Genomic DNA, 18978 nt, shown 5'->3' with positions numbered 1-18978 from the left:
CGGGTCTTTCAAATGGCCTCTCTGCACTTGGTATGACAGGTGGCCTACATGAAGTGAGGGAGGATTAGGTTCCTTCTGTGCCCTCTACATGACTGGCATAGATTACTGGCTCCTACAAAGGGATTTAAACATACCTTTCTGAACAAAAAGCAGTATATACATATGCATGTAACTGGATGCTCAATTTGTATGAGTAATTGCTCTGGTTACATTTGTAAATGAGGCAAATGTGTGTACAAATGACCAGCTAGAGACACAATTATTTGTGTGCAAAACTGACTTACATGATGAGACACTGAACACGAAATTATCTACATGATTGAGGAATAATAATAATTTGAGATTAACAATGTACATTTTTTGCCCTTAATTCTACTTCATTCTTTCCCTATTATCATTAATTAACTGGCTTTGTGAACAGAACATTAAAAAAAAGAAACAAATTAGACAGGTTGTATTTCTACATCTCCTAAGGATTGCTTGGGCTTCAAGAAAAAGTAACAAAGAGTTATAGTGGATTTGGGTGAGTTGTTTTTTTAAAAAAATGTAACCTAAATCAGCTCCTGCATTCCCAAATATCAAAACATAGCATTAACAAGAGAACAAATTGCATCCTTGACATACTACTTATATGTGTAATGTTTGTGTTATTTTCCTGTGAACAGTTGGTTTCTTTCACGTGCACAGCAGCCACAATTTCTTTCACCTCAGAGCGTGGCATACTGTGACAATTACCAACAAAAAGAGAGTAATAGCAACTAGATCTTTTCATTATTATTTTTAGGAAATCACAAGCCTTCCTTGTTGTTACTCTTCTTAGTCTCGGTTATTTTGCACTGTTCCTGGTATTTCTGTTGGTGTTTCAATTATCAAAACGTACACAGTGCCCATAGAGCCCTATACACAATGGCTGGGGAAAGCAATGAGAGCTCCTTGTGACTGCGCACATCCCACTTCATAAAGGGCATTCTGAAAAATGGAGGCTTATGTTGAATGTTTTCTTAAACAGGTTAAAAAAAAAGATGAAACTCTTTTTTTGGATAGAGCTATTTGTAATTCTCTGGCAAGATTAACAAATGGAAGGGTAGATAGCAACACGTTTACAAACATATCTGCCAAATGAGCTGCAAGTCTGTGTCTACATTTCCCACCCTGGCCCTGAGAAGTTGAGGGATGCCTTCTGGTGAGTGTGCATCTTCGTGCCCAACTATTTAATGTCTAAATGCCCTCTCAATATTAACAGAATTAATCTTTTCCTCAAAATGACCAAGAATCATCCAAGAATGTCCTCCTTTTTGATTTCTTTATTATTTCTATTTTTATTTACCTTTTAACTTTTTTATCCCCTTTACCTCTCATCCTCTCTCTAAAACATTCTGCTCAGTACCACTTTCATTTTCTTCTAACATCTCTTTTGTCTAGTTAGTTTCTTCTTATTTCACTATAATCCAGCATATTTTTCCCTCTTTGCCAAATATTGAGCCTGGTAATCACAGATCAAAAACTCTTCTGAATTCACACACTCAAAAAAAATCCCAAAGGTCTTTTTACACCCCCAACCTCCTTCTTCCCCAGTTCCACCAAGTGATTAACAGCTCTGTTTCAAGGACCCCAAGGTCAGTGCTAAGGTGACCCAGTGAGATCCTCGAATGGAGGTGGGGCATTGGGGCAGAATGCGGCCATCTAACAAAGTGCAATTTTGCACATATTTGCAACTATCAAAAGAATGGGCCTACTGTGTTCACCTTTAAGTCACTTCCATACATGCAGATACATGGTAAGGAGGGACAAGAAGAGATTTTAAACCATATCAGTTCAAAACACAGCTACACGAGGCATTTAATTAGCTTCAGTGCAGACTTGCTGGGTTACCATCACACGACCAAGAGCTCAGTGTAAATTCCTCACCCTGTGCTGCCGCCCTCTCCACTTCTCACTTCAGTTGTGAGCCCAGGAGATGACCTTGTAACGTGATGACTTACAGCCTCCTTTTGCAGCTGGAATTTGTAACTGTCACAAGTGGTGATTTTAGACCCTGTTCAGACTGGACCCTTGCTGTCAGTTGTGACAGTGACTTGTGTCAGTTCTTGGCCTTAACTGCATCTTCACAAAAAGGGAAAGAATGTGAAGATGCAAAACCAAATCCAAGCTTATCAAAATCCTTCAACCCAGGAAAAATGACCTCCAGAATTTGGAAAATGTTTCCTTGGTCAGATCCACAGCCTCCCTGAAGTACAGTTTACACCTGTAGTTTACAACTGTAGTACTGTGGTCCAGTTCACATCTTGGGCTGTGAGAAAGGTGTGTGGGATATCTGAAAAGTGAAGGGGCTGTAAAAATGCAAGGATCCTGATAGCCTGTCTATAATCTGGTTGTCTCTTCAGGCCAAGCAACACGGTTCAGTGAATGTGAGAAAGGCAACAGGGCTCCAGCAACCCCCTCCCTGCTCTGCCTTCCCCTCTCTCCGGCGCAGTGTATCCCTGTGTGACCTGACTCACAATATTCCCCCGTGCTTGTGGCAAAAGTATTTTTCAGTCTCATCTTTATTGTTAACTTCCAACGTCAACATATCCAGGCCAATGGTAAAAGACTTTGACATCTCCTTCTCATAGATATTCTACGTAATTTGGAGAGTTTTTCATGTTACCTGAAAAAGTCAATGAATTTCTAGTTTGTTCAGTAATTTTTTCTTTAGGCTTTTGAATCTTAAGTGCCTCACCAAGGACCTTTTGGGGCAGCTCCACAGCACAACATATTAACAAGAGGTATTCTAAATTAACTGTATTTGATATGAAGTCATTCCTTTGAATGCAAGATTGGGCCATTTTTTTTTTTATAAAACACAAGAGCATTTGTATAATTCAACAAAAAGTCCACATGTAACCAAACAAGAAAAAAATTCTGAAAACATAATCCAAACAGAAAAGTTACAATTTGTTATCACAGAATAGAATCACAGAATCAATCAGGTCGGAAGAGACCTCTGGGATCATCGAGTCCAACCATTGCCCTGACACCACCACGTCACCACCATTATCTTATGAATAAAGCAAATATAAAAATAGCAAAATAACAAATACCAGAAACAGAGATTTTTCCTTTTATTTAGTATGCAAGGATTTAAAAAAATAATTTAAGCTTGCAAGTATTACATTTTTAAGTATAGAATTGCTGAAAGGATTGCTGGCGACCATGCAGTCCAGCATGTTTGGCATTCTTCTATATTTTATTTCTTGTAAGGTCATTAACATAATAATTTTAGTCATTTTTTTCCTGTGCTTGGCAAATAAGATTGTTTTAGAATCACATTAAAAAGGGATGAGAAAACAGAGCTGTGAGACAACAAAGGATATTTATTGACACTGATAATGACAATATTTGATAACTTTTTCCTTCCTTTTTTAAAGAAAACATATTCTACTACGATACTCTAATAAAAATATTCTAGTAGCTGAATTTTGCTTTTATGTATAAAACAGCTCCAACAGCTACCCTTTTTAGTTTTTACTTATACCACACAAACATTGCATAAGCAATGGTAAATCAAATAGAGATTTAGCAAGGAAGGGATTAAACAAGCAAGATTGGGTCCTGAAGTAAGAAATCAATAAATAATGGGTAGTCAAGTATGATGCTTTTACTTGTTGCTTATCCTCTACATTTGAACAATTTAGCCAAATGATGGAAAGACCCCTACAAGAGGGTATCTAAATTACAATCCTCACTCTTCCACAACTGAAAAAGTGCATTGAGAATAACCTTTCTAAGCTTTGCTTTGAGAGTTACTCGTTGCTTCAGGGAAATGAAATGCTCTCTGAGGATTGTAGTGGCTGTTTAAATACTCTGTGTAAAGCCATAATGAATCTCTGTAGGAAAGCAAAATGTCAACAATAAAAAATGTGAGCTAGCAAAACCCTTATTTTTTTAATTATTATGAACACTAGACAAAATAAATTAAAACGGTTGTACTTACAGGAACGTCAACATATTTTGCAGCTGCTTTCACCTTTAGAAAAATAAAAATAAACCAACACACATTAAGTGCTTATTACTACAGATTGTGCACAATTTCAGAATTATGCACAGAAAGAAGAACAGAACCATTGTGAATCTGAACACTTACAGTGAATGAAACTAATGATGAGAAGAAAGTGCCTTCATCGTATCTTGACAATTTAGACAGCACACCTTCTAACACTGAAACAACCTGGAGGAAAAGCACAGAGAAAAATCTAAATGTACAATACGAAAAGTAAATATTTTTAATGAGAATGTGAGTTTTTCTTCCTTGGATTTTCATTGTTCAGCAGGGCAATGCAAACTGTAAGTTCGATCACTTTCTCCATCTCACAAAGTGCTGAAACCAAGGACAATGTTCTTTTATCAGCTTCACCTATCAACTGAACTGATGGAAGTAATTGTTGAACCACTGCAGAAATAGAAACCCAACCCAAAAATTCTCCTGATGTGGGTCTGCTACCCAACACCACTTTGCTGTGTCCAGAACGCGTAGTTAAATACAGGAGTGTGTGTACGCAGCATGTGTTTTGGGTAGAAAACACACGTTATTTTCTAGGACCACAGTTTCTGAGATCACAGCTTCAAAGATAATGGAGCACAACTGTTAAAGGTGGTGATCTTGATATCACGTTCCTCTTACCTTTGCTGTTGAATAGAAACCCAGCTCTGATTTCACCCGACAGTGTAATAGCACTAGAGTTTTCTGTCAGCTCATCTTCAGCAATGGCACATGCCATTGAACTGCTACTACATGGCCAAAACCGGGCAAGAAAATATAGGCCCCAAATCTCTGGTATGGTGTGGTTCCTCTCCCCCATACTTTCACCTGCAATTCTCTGAGTAGCATAACTCCTCAGCAAGTGTCATGAAAAGGCGTTTTTGCCAAAATTTATTTCTGACCAAAAAAAGACCTTATTAATTGCATTAATTATAGCCTTAATGTTTAAACTTCCTCAAATTAGCCTTAAAGCAAACAAATCCCCTTCTCACGTCCCTCTGTGATGTTATGTTGCTCAAGTCATTCATGGTATATAGCATAAAATATGTCAGCCATAGTATTTGTGCACATTTATTTTACACATATGAATCGCTTTCCAGTTTATATAAAGATTGTTTTAAAAGTCATCCGTTGCTCCCAACACAGTCATTCCCACAACCACGAGTATCATTTTATGAGTGTGAGGACAGAATAAAATTCCATCTGGCATGCTGTTAATGGGCACTGTAACAGTGTCACAACAGTGTCACCTCCAGAGGAACTGAGATCATCACTTTACGATAAGCCCTGCTCTTATCAGTTCAAGGAGCAGGAGCAAGTGCAAACTTACATTTGTCATTTATCAATCTAACCTGTCATATTTACAGTGATTAATTAAGACACTGGTAGGTAGGTGCCAATCAAGGAATAAAACCACATCATGAGAGAGAGTGGCAGTTGTTTCTGCACCCCATGCACAGCATAATTACAGTCCATTTATTAGACCAAATACCAGCTTTCTGCTTTGCTGTTGCATGCCTGTGAGAAGCTGCCGTTCATACTTTAATTCATTTTATCTGACTGGCAAGGATTCTTTCTGCAGAAGGGTGTTCAGTCTTACTGTGCAAAGATCTGCTATGGAAGGGGCTGATCTCACAAACAACGTGGTGTCCACAGTGCCAACAAATGGTTCCAGTACAAGTAGGACACAAAAGAACAGAGAGCAAAACATTGCAGTGTCAAGGATGTCCATTTAAATGAAAGGCTTTGTTATGAAGCTGGAAACTTGTTTTCTGAGATCTCAGTGTACAGACACGTAAAGCTCTAAGAGCATTTCTGCGTATACCTCACATTCTCTGAACTGGTTACCCTGAGACACACTGTGCTTTGTTTCACTTTGTTTTCTGCTATTTCTGTGATTTGTTAAATGGCTTAGCTTGGTAAGTCTTGCATACAAAATGCACAGTATAGTCTTTACCAAGTGTCACTGAAATGAAAGTACTCTTTTTATTTTCATAGATGACTTGCAGCTAAAAACAATTACTGAAACACTTATTCCACTGGAACACAAAGGAAATAATACAGAGGCAAAGGCTAAAAAAATAATGAAAATATATTAGATAAAAAAAATGAACACACATGGATATTATGCACACCGATGTTCATTTTTCCTGGCCAAAACCAAGAGTGAAACATTGGCCTTCCTCTTTACCCTCAGAGGCTTTCTGCCTTGAAACAGAAGCAATCAGGATGCCATTGGCATTTCACGTCTCAAGTGAGGAGAGACTGGTTAAGCTTCTAATGATCAGCCAGTGACACAGAATATTTGCTTCCTGTTCCGAGAGTTCAACCTCTGGTAATAGCATATGTGATATCTAATGCTGCAAAGCCCTCTGCATTGACAGCAGCTGTCTCTAGAATTTCTTGTACATACATTCAGGAGGAATATGACTATTTTCTTCTTTCTTCTATAAGCTCAGATATTAAAAAAAATAATGAAAAGGTTTAACTTTTAATAGCATGATTTGCTCTGATTAAATTCCCCTTTCTTCCTCTTCAATAACACAAAACCCATAAACTGACAGGTCAGTTCGGAGTGATGACAGGTGGCACGTAAAACTCGAAACTGTTGAGTTGAACCATTTATAGTTACATTTACAACAAAACTTCATTTTAGAGAAAAAAAGTCTGTGTTTTTTACACGTTTATGAGTAAGTGGACACATTTTGCTTAAACTTCTACAATGATTCCACAAGAACCTTCCTCTTCAACTCCTGTGCAAGCATGGTGGGTGTCAACCTGAAAGGAGATTCCTGCTCCCCCCACTCCGTGCCAGCAAGCTCTAACAAGTGAAAACGAAGGCATGATGAAAATATGAGCGGGGTCTTATTTTTTTTCCCACTAACTCACAAATTGTACATGTACAGCTTATTTCTCCGACTTTGAAAATAAGATATTTCTGGGTAGTTTGCATTGCACAGATAACAAAATGTCTTATAAAATCATTCTGTTCTGTTATTATTTGCTGTATCCTTCAAACTATTAGTGACTGAAATCTTTTCTTTTATATCAAGCACTTAAGACTTTTGCTGGAGTAGAGGTGCTACAGTAACACAAGACATTGTTTAAGTTTTCTTCACTTATTCTCCAAGTACCTATGTCATGTCAAAACATATTTTCTTTTTAAATATAAAAAACCTAAAAGGTCAATTTAAAGAAATAGCAACTTATAAAATATTTTTAAATTAAGTGGTTTGTGGCGCAAGATCGCATAAAAAATTATACTGATACTCTGGATGTTGTCCATCTTCAAATACAAAATTTAAATACTACCTAGTGACAGGAAGAAAGTTTTCATGTGAAAAATTAATCAAAAAATAAACCACACTATTACTTAAGATAATATTGACATAATCAAGTCCTACCAGTTCTTATCTATAACAGAAACACAGAAGAGAAACTTATCCAATTAGCAAGTTGATAATTGCAAGAAATTGTTTACCTAATGGGTTATAAAATTTAATTTTGTAAATTCAATATTATTTGGATGACTATTACTTACAAATCATGTTGCTGTCCCCCCCCGTCTCACTGTGTAGAGAAAACCTGTGTGATACTTTTCAGACATTTCAGAAGTTCAATAGTTAGAGATGCACTTTTCTGCTTAATTATAAATTAAAATCTGAATTGTTTTACCTTTGAAACCAGAAGTGAACTAATTTCCTTAACAGTTTCTTCAATCAAGTCATCTATTTTTGAATGGTATTGTTGCTGTATTTCAAAAGATAAAGAAGCATTAGCATGTATATGAACACACACTTTTGTCATAAGTCATAAATGGTACAAAGCTGATAACCCTGCCAGATTAGATTTACTCAAAATTATCATTTTGAACATCAGAAGAACAAACCCTTGAAAACGATCCACCCAATCAACACTTTCTTACATTCTGTGTTGAAAATTTTCCCATGTACACTGTTGAGTTAAGCAGCTAATGGGGTTATTATTTAGATGAATTGAGTTCTTATTCTTATTCAGGCAAAGGAATGTGAAGGATACTTTTTGTCTTCTTCTATATAATTAAGGTGGCAATGTATTTTTTTTCTAAAGGGTTGGTTTAGCTGGAGAAGCAAAAAGACTAGAATAAGATTTAATTAATACAGCATTTCATGTCTGACAACTCTCATTCATAAGTTATTTTAAATGTCCTCTAGAAATAAAATGAGCTCCAATTGTTCATCCTAAAAGAGCCTTTCTGTTAGCACAGTGAGCTGCAGTTTATACAAATCTTACAATATGCTTAAGCAAGGGCAAAATTAAAATTTCATCAACAAAGCAGAATAGATGGTAACAAATTAATAGGCCATAAAAGGCATAATAAAGCAGACTTCATTCTCCATAGCCTTTTTCTTTTGCTTTTTCACAAAGAAGGTGCCTTTAAGTAAATGCTTTTAAAATAAATCTGAAAGACTTTTTAGATAATACTACAGAGTTCCCTCCCGAAATTAACAGGAACTATGGATCCCATTCTGTCAAGGAGGCACATCAATTTAAACAGTAATTCTTCCTTTAGAAACATTTATCTGACAGCAAAGATTGTCCCCAATAGCCACTTCACAGAAAATGTGACTTGTAAAGACTAACCCTATCTTCACAGTTCAAGGCTACTTGGAACAGCTAACAGCATAATGCTCGGAGTAAAAGTACTGAGGTCAGCATAAACAGTAGCCTAACTTAGCAGCTGCCAGCTGAATAGTTTTCAGAGTTGTAAGTTTTTAAAGGATATTTTCCATCTGTCTCGGAGTTGCCATGCAAACCAAAACATTAAATCTGATCTGCTTAATATATTTAGGAATGATTTTTCTAAACAGTGCACCTACCGAACTTGCATTTAAACTAAGAGAGAATAAAACTATGAGATGTGTTTGCCCACACATGTGTATCTGTTCCAGGTACCAACACCAAGCGTGTTAATTTTTGGTTTTAATTTCTTTTAAAGTTTAAAAACACTTGGAAAATGTGAATACATGTCTCAGACACACATCAGCAGACATCTTGGAAGAGTGAAATAAGGTATTAGAAATACATCAAAGAACTTTCCATAGTTCCAGATATATTTTATTCTAACCATATTAATGTCTTGACACATATAATATTCTCTTGATCTGCTAAGGATTTAAATCACCTCAAATTGTCTGACATCTGTTGCTTACACTTGGTTTCTTACTCTCTGAAAACAATAAACAATTACACTCCCATAGATGCATGTCAAAACTATACATATTCCTACGATCACAGTTGTCCTTCCCATAAAGTCTCTGCAACTTTATGTCCACAGCACATTAAATTAATGGATCTATGTATAGTTCCTATATTTTTGCTTTTCTCTTTTCTTGTTTTTTTTGTCTTTTTTTTTTTAATCACCACAGGGCAAATATAATTTTATAGGAATGGAATATAATCAGTAACTTCACTGTATGACCAAGAAAAACAAGTACTAAATCAAATTATTCAAAAATCACAACAAACTTCCAAAATCATGATATTTATTTAACATAATTTTTGATTTTTTAACCTGAATTTAATTTATTTTTTTTCAAGATTTATTTTGCAACCTATGAGATCATAAATTTTTTTAACCCACTCCTCCCCAGTGCCAACATCCACCAAAACAGCCACTCCCAACAAAACAAAACTTCAGATCCTTGTGGAAGATTATCTGACTCCAGAAGACAGGCTACAGGAAGATGGCAAATATTGTGCAATTAATGATAAAATAATATGAGCTGAGAAGCTGTATGCACGATCCTGAAATCAGCACTTGTTGTACTCCAGCTTTTCTACTTCTGCCAAGCTTGCTCAGCAAGCAACTTTTACTATCAAATCAGCTATAATCTTATACTACTTATGCAGCTAAATGCATCTCCTCCTTGAATTGTGTGAACCAAAATAGCTTCAGAAACAAAGTTCAGCAAATGAAAGCCCACTTTTCCCTAAATTTTTCTACAGATATACACAGCACTGGCTGCGGCACATTCCACTGAAACGGCACATCACTGATTTTTCCCCAAATTGAAAAGTACGTCTCTCTTATAAGCACGACAGGGTACTGGGAGGCTGGAATTCTGAAACAACTAAAATAGCTCAACAGTACAGACCAAATGGCATTTACTCTTCTCATGCTACCCAGTTACAAAAAACAACAAATAAGCTGTGACTCAGATCTAAGGTCCTGCTTGGATCTAATGATTTGTCAACTTAAGTGGCCCCAGAAATATTTTCTATTTGATTCTTGCCTCCAGCAATATTTCCTGTGTGATCCTTACCTACCATACTCAAAAAGGTGAATGCTGCCAGAATACTGCAGCATCTAGATCACAAAGTTGTAAGTTAATAGGTTTTAAACTTTATCAAAAATAACAAAGGCTAAAAAATCTCTGGATTGAACGTTGTGTGACAGAAAAAGTTTCCCTTGCTGCTGCTATTTATTTGACTTGGGATCCATGGACTCTAAAGAAGTAGCACCTGTTGGCTTCTGGTTCAGGAAAGAAGGAAGTGGAATACTGCTCACCGTACAACTACCCAAGATTACATTCACTGAAACTAAGAAGTCAGGCAGGCATAACAGCAACTGGTATATTACTTAGCTGTCTTGCTGTACCCTTCCCTGGTCCTCCATGAATTGTCATTCTGGTTGTCCATGAAGCAGGCTGCGGACACTAACAGTTAGTCTGAGATGAGGTGATTCTCCCCGAGACCTGCTTCTCAAACTCTCCTAAGACAACTGCCAACCAATGCAGAAGGCACCCAGCCAGCTGAGCTCTCTTTAAACACAATGTAATGATCATCCGTGTAGCCAAATTACGCTGTGCTTCTCTAAGGCTTTAAGATGATATCCAGAAGGCAAGGGGGGGAGACCTCCTGAATCACAGACTTAGTGACTTTTTATGAGGGTGCACTTAACTGGAAGACATTTGGGAGAACGGTGAGCGGTGCATGAAGTAACGTAGGAAAACCAGGGGACTCAATCAAATTTAAACTCTAAACTCAAGGTGCTGATTGCTAACCATGACCAGAATGCCCTAATTACATGTTAAGTAAGAATTCCCTCCTGTCTGACAACACAGAGTGAAAACTTCTGCATCTGACTCTACTTGAACAAGATATACAACTGCTTATAGCTCCACACGGGGAATGAAAAGAGCATTCTGTATTCAAGGAAATGTTTGAGTCTAACCATCTAATTAAATAACACCTTCCATCACTTGCAGAATAAGTTCTAGAAGCTGTCAGATAGATATTCAGTGTTGAGTTTTAGGTGAATGAACAGCCCTTTTAAAAAATTTTAACTCAGGAATGCTTTTCTTGAATGGCATAAGGGACCATGTTTGAGCCTAAAATGAAAATAAACGAGGACAAGAGAAAGAAAGGTAATATGGAAAAGGTTTCAAGACCACGTGGCTAAGTAGGAGTATTTGGAAATGCCAGAGCTTCTACAGAGGAGTCAGAAATGCAACCATTTATGTTATGAGATGCTCTTCTGCCTGCTTTGACAGATGGGCAGATTCCAGAAGTATGTAGCCCAGCAAATCTTGAAGCATTTCAAAGAAGTATGATGTCAGCTACAAGCAACTGAAAAGCCAATTTTTTCTTAATCTTCCAAAAAAGTCTTGGGAATGGAAGAAATGGATAGACAATATTTCAAAGAGAAAGAAGGAAGTTTCCATATTATCTGATAATTTCTGATATGTGAAAAATTTGAGATTCCTTTGGTTTATTAGATGAACTGGGATGATGATTAATTTGGGGACTTTGAAAGAAGTATGCATTTCATCACAGGTATGCTAAATTGTCAAACTCTTACACTGAAAAGAAACACTGGAAGCATTTGGGGTCATGGTCAGACCTACTAGGGAACAAGGGCTGTATTTCTGTTTTTTGTGCTGTGAAGAGTGTATGATGGGGCTTGAAAATCTAGAGACTGGAAAGATTTCAGAAGATAATCTGGTGACGGTCTGCAGTGCAAAAGGTAACCGCAAATGCTGAACTTTGGTTCTGAGGGGACTGGCTGACAATGCAGGAGGCATTGTCCAGAGCAAGTGAGAGGAATGATGTGACTGTGGAGAAGGAGGCTATAGCCTCTGTCTGCAGGTCTTTATGGAGGTACTGGTATTGTCTGTGCCCAAAGAAGGGTGCGCACATGTGTGTTTGCAGGTTACTGCTTGGACAGCAAGTAAAAGATGAAACGACATCATCAGCCTAAGAGAAAGAACTGCTAGTTGTGGTTTATTTCTGATGAGCCTGAAGAAAGTTGTTTGCTGCTCTTTTTCTTCACTGAGTGCTGAAAGAGCCCAAAAATTTGTGGCCTGGTTAAGACAGGACACTGGGTCTAAAAAGCAGAAGAGTGAAGAATTCATCTAGAACCACCTTAAGAGGATGAAAAAGGAGAGAAGAACTAAGAAGCTGATGATTAGTCTGTAGCAAGGTCAGGCTATAAAGGAATTCTGAGGGCTAGGCTAACAAATTAACAAGAAAAGCAATATTACCATTTAAAATAAAAAGTGGCTGTTAATAACCAAAGAAAAAATGTGGGTTATAAAACTGAAAAAACACTTACCCATTGACTAGCAAACTGGTTCATGTCATGGAAAACCAAAAGGAAAAATAAAGATGACAGGGTAGAACAGGAAAATGATGAATGTCTCATTGAATTGGAAAAAAAAAGACAATTACATCAAATATGCCAGCTTAATAAGATGAGTCAATAAAATGAAAAGCACAGTACAGAAATGTAAAAATCAACACAAACAATATGACCAAATAACGCAAATGTGAAACTGCCCAAAGCAGACATACTTTTTTGTTGCCAAATGCTGACAAATGTTTTTACCCTCTCTCCAAAACCAAATCAAACAAAATTACATTGCTAATGCATTAGCATAGCAAGAACAATTTTAATTTTATGCTGGTAATCTCACCAGTCTATGTAGTATGCCCTTTTCACTCCACAGATTATTCCTGCCGAGAGTGACAATGTGGGAAGGACAGTAGTCAGTGAAGTCTAAATATCCTTCGAAAGCACATCAGTGCTCCATTGTGGAGTATCTGCAGTCCTGGCAGCAGACTACTGCTAAAATGGTCCCCGTCCTTGGAAACCAAATAAAAAATCCCATTAAATTACCCGATTATTTTTTTTCTTTATTTTCAGCATGTATACAGGCATGAATGCTGGGTATATGAGCCATTTAAAAACAAACCTTACCCATTTAAAACCTGGCTGCAAAGGACAATATTTTGTCTCTATTTTACTATTACAGAAGAGTCCTGAAGTGGGCTATTTCTCTGCTGCAACCCAAGAGAAATTCTTGGAAGGGCTGTGAGTCAAGAAATTGTCTGAATGTTCAGCAGACTCACAGGTCAAAGCAAATAAATTACAGAAGCACTCTGTGTCTTCTCTGGTGGAAGATGAAGGGTTGTGTCTTGCTTGTTGCTTCTAGGGAGCAGTCTATGCATGCTCCTGTACAAGCAGAGCTGCGTGACACATTTCAGCTACTTTGAAATTGATCTGCTAAGGACTGTCTGCAGCGTGAGATGTTTCAGACTAACCAAACACAGGAATTAAACGTACAAAATTCCACCTACCTCTTGCCCCCCATCCAGTATGCAGAGTTTAGCCGTCTGTTTTTTGGCATCAACTAAGACATTAAACATTGTACACAGAGAGGAAGGGATACGCAAGTCTGTTGATTTGTTTGTCTTTTGAAGCTTGAGTTCAAATGCAATTCTTGTTCTGTTCATTAAGACACAATTCATAATATGAGTCTCTGATAATTCTGAACAACCAGTGTACAAATGTATAAACCTTACTAAACATGTTGGCTTAACAATGTACGTGCACATGAGAACATCTTAGTAATAAAAATCTGTAAATGCAGAATATCCACCCATTCAATAAACAACTGCATTGATGGTAATCTCAAGGTTCTGCACTGCTTCAGCTAATTCAGTTGAATAACAAAATTATTATCTTCTTGCCTACTAGACAACAATGTGCTTCATTGTATGATGACTAAGAACAATTTAAAGCAATGGAAGTACCCCACATTTTCCAGCTTTTCTATGTTAAAATGTGGTTTATCATATCAAATACTTGCTTCTAAGAAATATAATCAAAAAATCTTCTTCTGGCTTTAATAGAAAAGAGAATTTTATTGAAGAAAAGGAGTTTTTTATTAAGCAAATATTAATATTTATATTGAAAACTATGATGTATCAGGAGAGATACATAGTACAAGACCCCTATTTTCTTCTCACACCAGTGTAAATAAGGAGCAATGTCACTGAAATAAATTATAATAGTTCAGAATACATAAATATAAAAGTAATGTTTGATTTCCATCCTTATTTTTAAATGTGGGTACCAGAAACTGACACAATATTTTAAGAAGATGGGAACAGAAGCATCCTATTTCCATTTTAAAAAGTCTTATAGATCATATTAGTATCACAATAAGAGTTATAATAAACAGTCCCATCATTCTTTTCTGAGTCGTTACTGTCCAATACAATCCATCCTATGGATATAATTTACTTTGTTACCTGACGTATGGTATATTTGACCACAGTAAACATACTCAGTGTATTAACACTAGTGTGTTATGTATTAACTCTGAAGTATTATTACATTTTACGTATTGACACTAGGATCATTCTGTAATATTAATTAAACTATCGCCACCAGAATAATCTTACTCTCTACAAAAGCAAGCAGCAAAGATGTCAGGACTGGTATCACAGACCAAAAACTGATCCATAAGGAATTATTTTTGTAATGCCTCTGTGTTAACAATTCTGTTCTCAGCCTCTGGTTGTGATCCTGACAGTGAGCCATTTTTAACCTATTCTATGTGTGCCGCTAAAATCCACACCGTCAAATTTGTATGGTGCAAAGTTTTAGATAATGACAACATGTGGCATTAGATTTATTGCCTAGGAGAAATCCAAGTATTTATATTAACACAATTGCCTTTCCCACATTAATCTGTAATAATCTTTAAAAAAGACATAAGATGAATTTGAAAAGACTGATTTTTCAATAAATTATTTTAAATAGTACTAATTAGATACATCTTTGTATTTTAGTCCTGTTGATAAGAGCCCCAGTGTAAAGATTTTTAAAATCTTTTTCCAGGCTTGAAGGCAATATAATCAACATATTACTGCCTCTCAATGCTACTCCTTTTATGGTTTTTAAGACTAAGATCACACTGATAGTCTTTCAGTCCTTTGAGATTTCACCATTTTTCTAAGATTTGTTAGATATTTGTAGTTGACTGAGCTTCTACACCAAATTCTTTAGAACAGATGGATGCAAGCTTATGTGACTTCAATTTTAGTAGATATTGTCTCATATCTCCCTTTGCTACAGAGCTTAAACTTCTATTCCATTCACTATATCATCCCCCTTCCAAAATCAAATAGACACATTTGTGAAATGCTTCTGCCTTTTTTACCATGATTTCATCACTGTAGCTCTAGCAACAGGCTCAGATACAAAGTCTGAGGTTTTCCTTGTTCCTACTACGTTTAACAGAAAATAATAAAATACTATGTTATCAGATTTAACCTTAGTGGACATTAAAGCTTCTCTGTTTCTTTGGCCTTCCTTATCAATATTGTATATTTTCTGATTGACACTATTAAATTGTCTACAAACTTTTTTTGTTTCTTTATTTCTTCCCCACTCTTTTATTTATTTTTTTAAAAATCAGTATTTTTATGTATCCACACTAAGCTTTCTCTGTATGTGGGATCATGGATTCTGAAGCACCTAACAGGAGATCCCTGTAAACCTTCTACACATACAGAAATTTCTTCTAAACTCAACAATATGTACTGAAAGCAATGGCAGAGATCTTTTTAGATCACCTATCTTAATTCAAAAGAATATACCCATAATTATAAGACACAGTTCAAGAAAAAAACAACACTATATTTTCATAATTTCCAGAAGCTTGGCAATAAAAAACTTCGTTTCAGTTGGATGACTTACAGATAGCCTTCTTTTGTTTATTGTATAAATGCAGAAATGCTGTATACTCTTCAGTTTGTAATATATTTCTTAGAGACAGTACTCTAATGACAAATTAAGTAGCATTATTAACTGAATATAAAGAATAATATAGTAATGGAGAAGGGAAATGTACAAAAAGAAAAAGGATTCCTTCTAGCAGAATTCTGAGATTTGTTAATATTTGCCTCAAATATGGAATAGAAAAAGAGATTTGGTTTATTTACTTCCAAGGGTCTATTCACAACATACGTAAAAATTCTCCTTGGTATTTCCTAGATGTTGCCAACTGCTGACTGCCAGATGCTGGGAAATACACACAAGTCATGATCTCTTTACAGTTGCCCTGATTCCTATGACAGGATTCTGGTACAGATGTACCTCTGAGAGTCAGTATGGCTGTTCCTATGTTAATTTACAAATCTCTCCCAATTTTTAATCAACAATTTCAACTGTACCTTTTAACGCAGGCTTCTATCATGTCAGTGGCCATGAGTTTAAGTCTCTGCTCTAAATGGTGGGCAAATTCTGGTTCTGGCCAGTGAAGATCAAAAACAAACATCTGCAGAGCATCCAGTTTCCAGAAAAGATCTTCTGATGTAGCTGAGCCATTGCTATAAGAAATGAAACAAAACAAAGTCCCCAAGAAAAAGAAGATAAATGTATGGATGTCTATCCCAGTTGCCACAGGATTATCTAAGGTAATACGATTTCCTTATCACACCATCATCCTCCTTCACTTCGTTGTATCTCATAGCACAGTTGCTCTTATTCCAAGAATGTGAAAATGGTCACGGAAAATTTAAAATAAATCCCACTAGGGTGAAAAAAAGTAAAGTTTTCTCATCTGTTAGCTGAGAAATATGACAGGCTAGGGAGACAGATGGGATGTTGGGGAACATGGAAAATGAAGTAGCTCAAATTTCAGATCAAGACAGGAAAAATAAAGGGGACAGGAATTATTAATTAGTAAGGACCTTTTCAAAACTGTGAAGACTTTGCATATATGTTTTCTTGCCTTCATAACTCTGGTAGATAAGCCTACCAAAGAAACGAGGATGCTAGTAGTAATATTGTAGAAGAGATACTCAGACAAATAGTCCCTTGATAAATGCTCATTAATTCTAACTGAGGGAATAACGTCAGATCCTGGTGGAAAAAAGAGAACAGAAACTATTCTCTATGTCATCTCAGATTGTTCACGTAGTTTTAAAGTTCTTCCACCTTGAACCAATTGCTAAATTTAAAGATATTTGCTTGTGATAAGATACAACAATTGAAGGCTAATCTTAGCAGTAACTGCAGTTACACTTCCACTGTCATCACAGATTAATTACATTTTCATGATGCGTTTTATTGCAATGCCTGGGTTATTGTTTAAGGACAGTTACACTACACAGCACGGCATTCCAGGACGTTAGTGACACAAGCAACCAAAACTTAGCCTGACAGTCCCAATTCAGATCCAAATAGTTCAAATATGTCACTACTGCCATTTTCTTTTTTCTGCCTCATGACAAAAGAACATAATTATCAAAGTGTTAAGTGACCCCAGCTCTCATGGAAGGAGTCAGCGAGTGCTAAGTGTGCTCAGGACAAAGCAGGGTCAGATTAAAAAACAGATGAAAAAATAAAAAGCATCTCTAATATCTGACCACCCAATGAACCCCTCAGACAGTAGCACCACCACTGGTTCACACCAGGTTAGCCAAGACAGCGGGCAGCGAAGTGAAGCAAAGCACAGCCCATGTTCAGGGCTCTGAAAAAGCATTACAGATGCAGCAGGAACACTGCTTCAGTCTCACAGCATCCCACCACCTTCCAGAGCCACCCAACTGCCCTCTTGCCCCACTGCCTTAACGCTACCATGGCTTCAGAGCCGTTGCTGTCTTTTGCAATGCCATCTCAGTGCTGAAAGGGGCTGTCAGGCCAGGCAAAGGGGGCAGCCAGCAAGGGCTGGACAGCGGGTGACAAGCTGGGAGCGGGGGTGCCTACCTAAGGAAAAGGCTGGCTCTGAGCAACCGACCCTGACTTTGGCTTTGGTTTTAAATGGTGCAAATTTTGGTATCTTCACTATGCGTAGCAGGATATTCCACAGTTTTAGACAGGCTTTTTGATATCATGCATATTTCCCCCACTTATTTTAAACAGTAGTTTTACATTGTATTGTGCTCCTGAAAGAAAACAGCAGAAATGGGAAAAAGGCCCATGGGACTGCTAAGGTTACAGCTTGCATAGGGACGTTACCTGTTAAGGTTGAACCTGAACAGGGAGCATCCCTAAGTTTAAATAAGCAAATTTAGTTAAGAAATAGAAATAACAAACCACCAAAACTTCTCAGAAAGTTTATAATCCTGTTAGACTGTTTCTTAAGTTATATGATAAGCAAACATTGAAGATTTCATTACATCTGCTGCGTACATCGGCAGTGAGTGAAGTTGTAGATGCTACGTTATATACATTATTTGACTCAAAAGTGACTAAGTCAATTTTTGAGATGACTAAGTTAAAAGAAGACAAATTATATAGGGACAGAAATGGGGACAATCTCAGTATGTATATTACAGTTGATAAGAACACATATTTTCTAGAAAATAAACATACTTTCTCAAGAAACAGAACTACCATTTTTCATCATCAGATTGTATAATTTAACCATTTTTTATTCTTCCATAGTTTTTCCTTTTTTGCCTAACGGAATTCCAACTGAAATTCTTTAGGACTCAGGAGGACTAATGTGCTCTCAATAACAGCAATGTACTCCTATGCACGTTCACTCCCTCGTAGCCACTTAATTTGGTTTCATTAGACCACAAAATAAAGTTTCACAATTATAATAAATGTAATAATAGACACAGGTTCATGAAACACTAATTAATTCTGTGAGAAACACTAATTCATTCATTCTCTT

The 18978-nt window shown here is 36.7% G+C and overlaps 1 protein-coding gene across 1 annotated transcript in view; it reads right to left on the bottom strand.

Moving 5' to 3' along the window:
• The window catches only part of CADPS2 (calcium dependent secretion activator 2), a 337802-nt gene that overhangs the window by 28588 nt on the left and 290236 nt on the right, over window positions 1-18978 (bottom strand). The window contains exons 20-25 of the mRNA XM_068400325.1: window positions 16526-16681; window positions 13640-13787; window positions 12615-12629; window positions 7694-7768; window positions 4124-4207; window positions 3974-4006 (exon numbers count right to left, since the gene is read on the bottom strand). Coding sequence (XP_068256426.1) covers window positions 3974-4006; window positions 4124-4207; window positions 7694-7768; window positions 12615-12629; window positions 13640-13787; window positions 16526-16681 — 511 coding nt within the window. The remainder of the gene's footprint in view (window positions 1-3973; window positions 4007-4123; window positions 4208-7693; window positions 7769-12614; window positions 12630-13639; window positions 13788-16525; window positions 16682-18978) is intronic.

Source organism: Nyctibius grandis, chromosome 5, assembly GCF_013368605.1.
Source record: "Nyctibius grandis isolate bNycGra1 chromosome 5, bNycGra1.pri, whole genome shotgun sequence".
Classification (NCBI taxonomy): Eukaryota; Metazoa; Chordata; class Aves; order Nyctibiiformes; family Nyctibiidae; genus Nyctibius; species Nyctibius grandis.
Note: the sequence above shows the minus strand (reverse complement) of the source record. Positions and strands in the feature narration are given on the sequence as shown.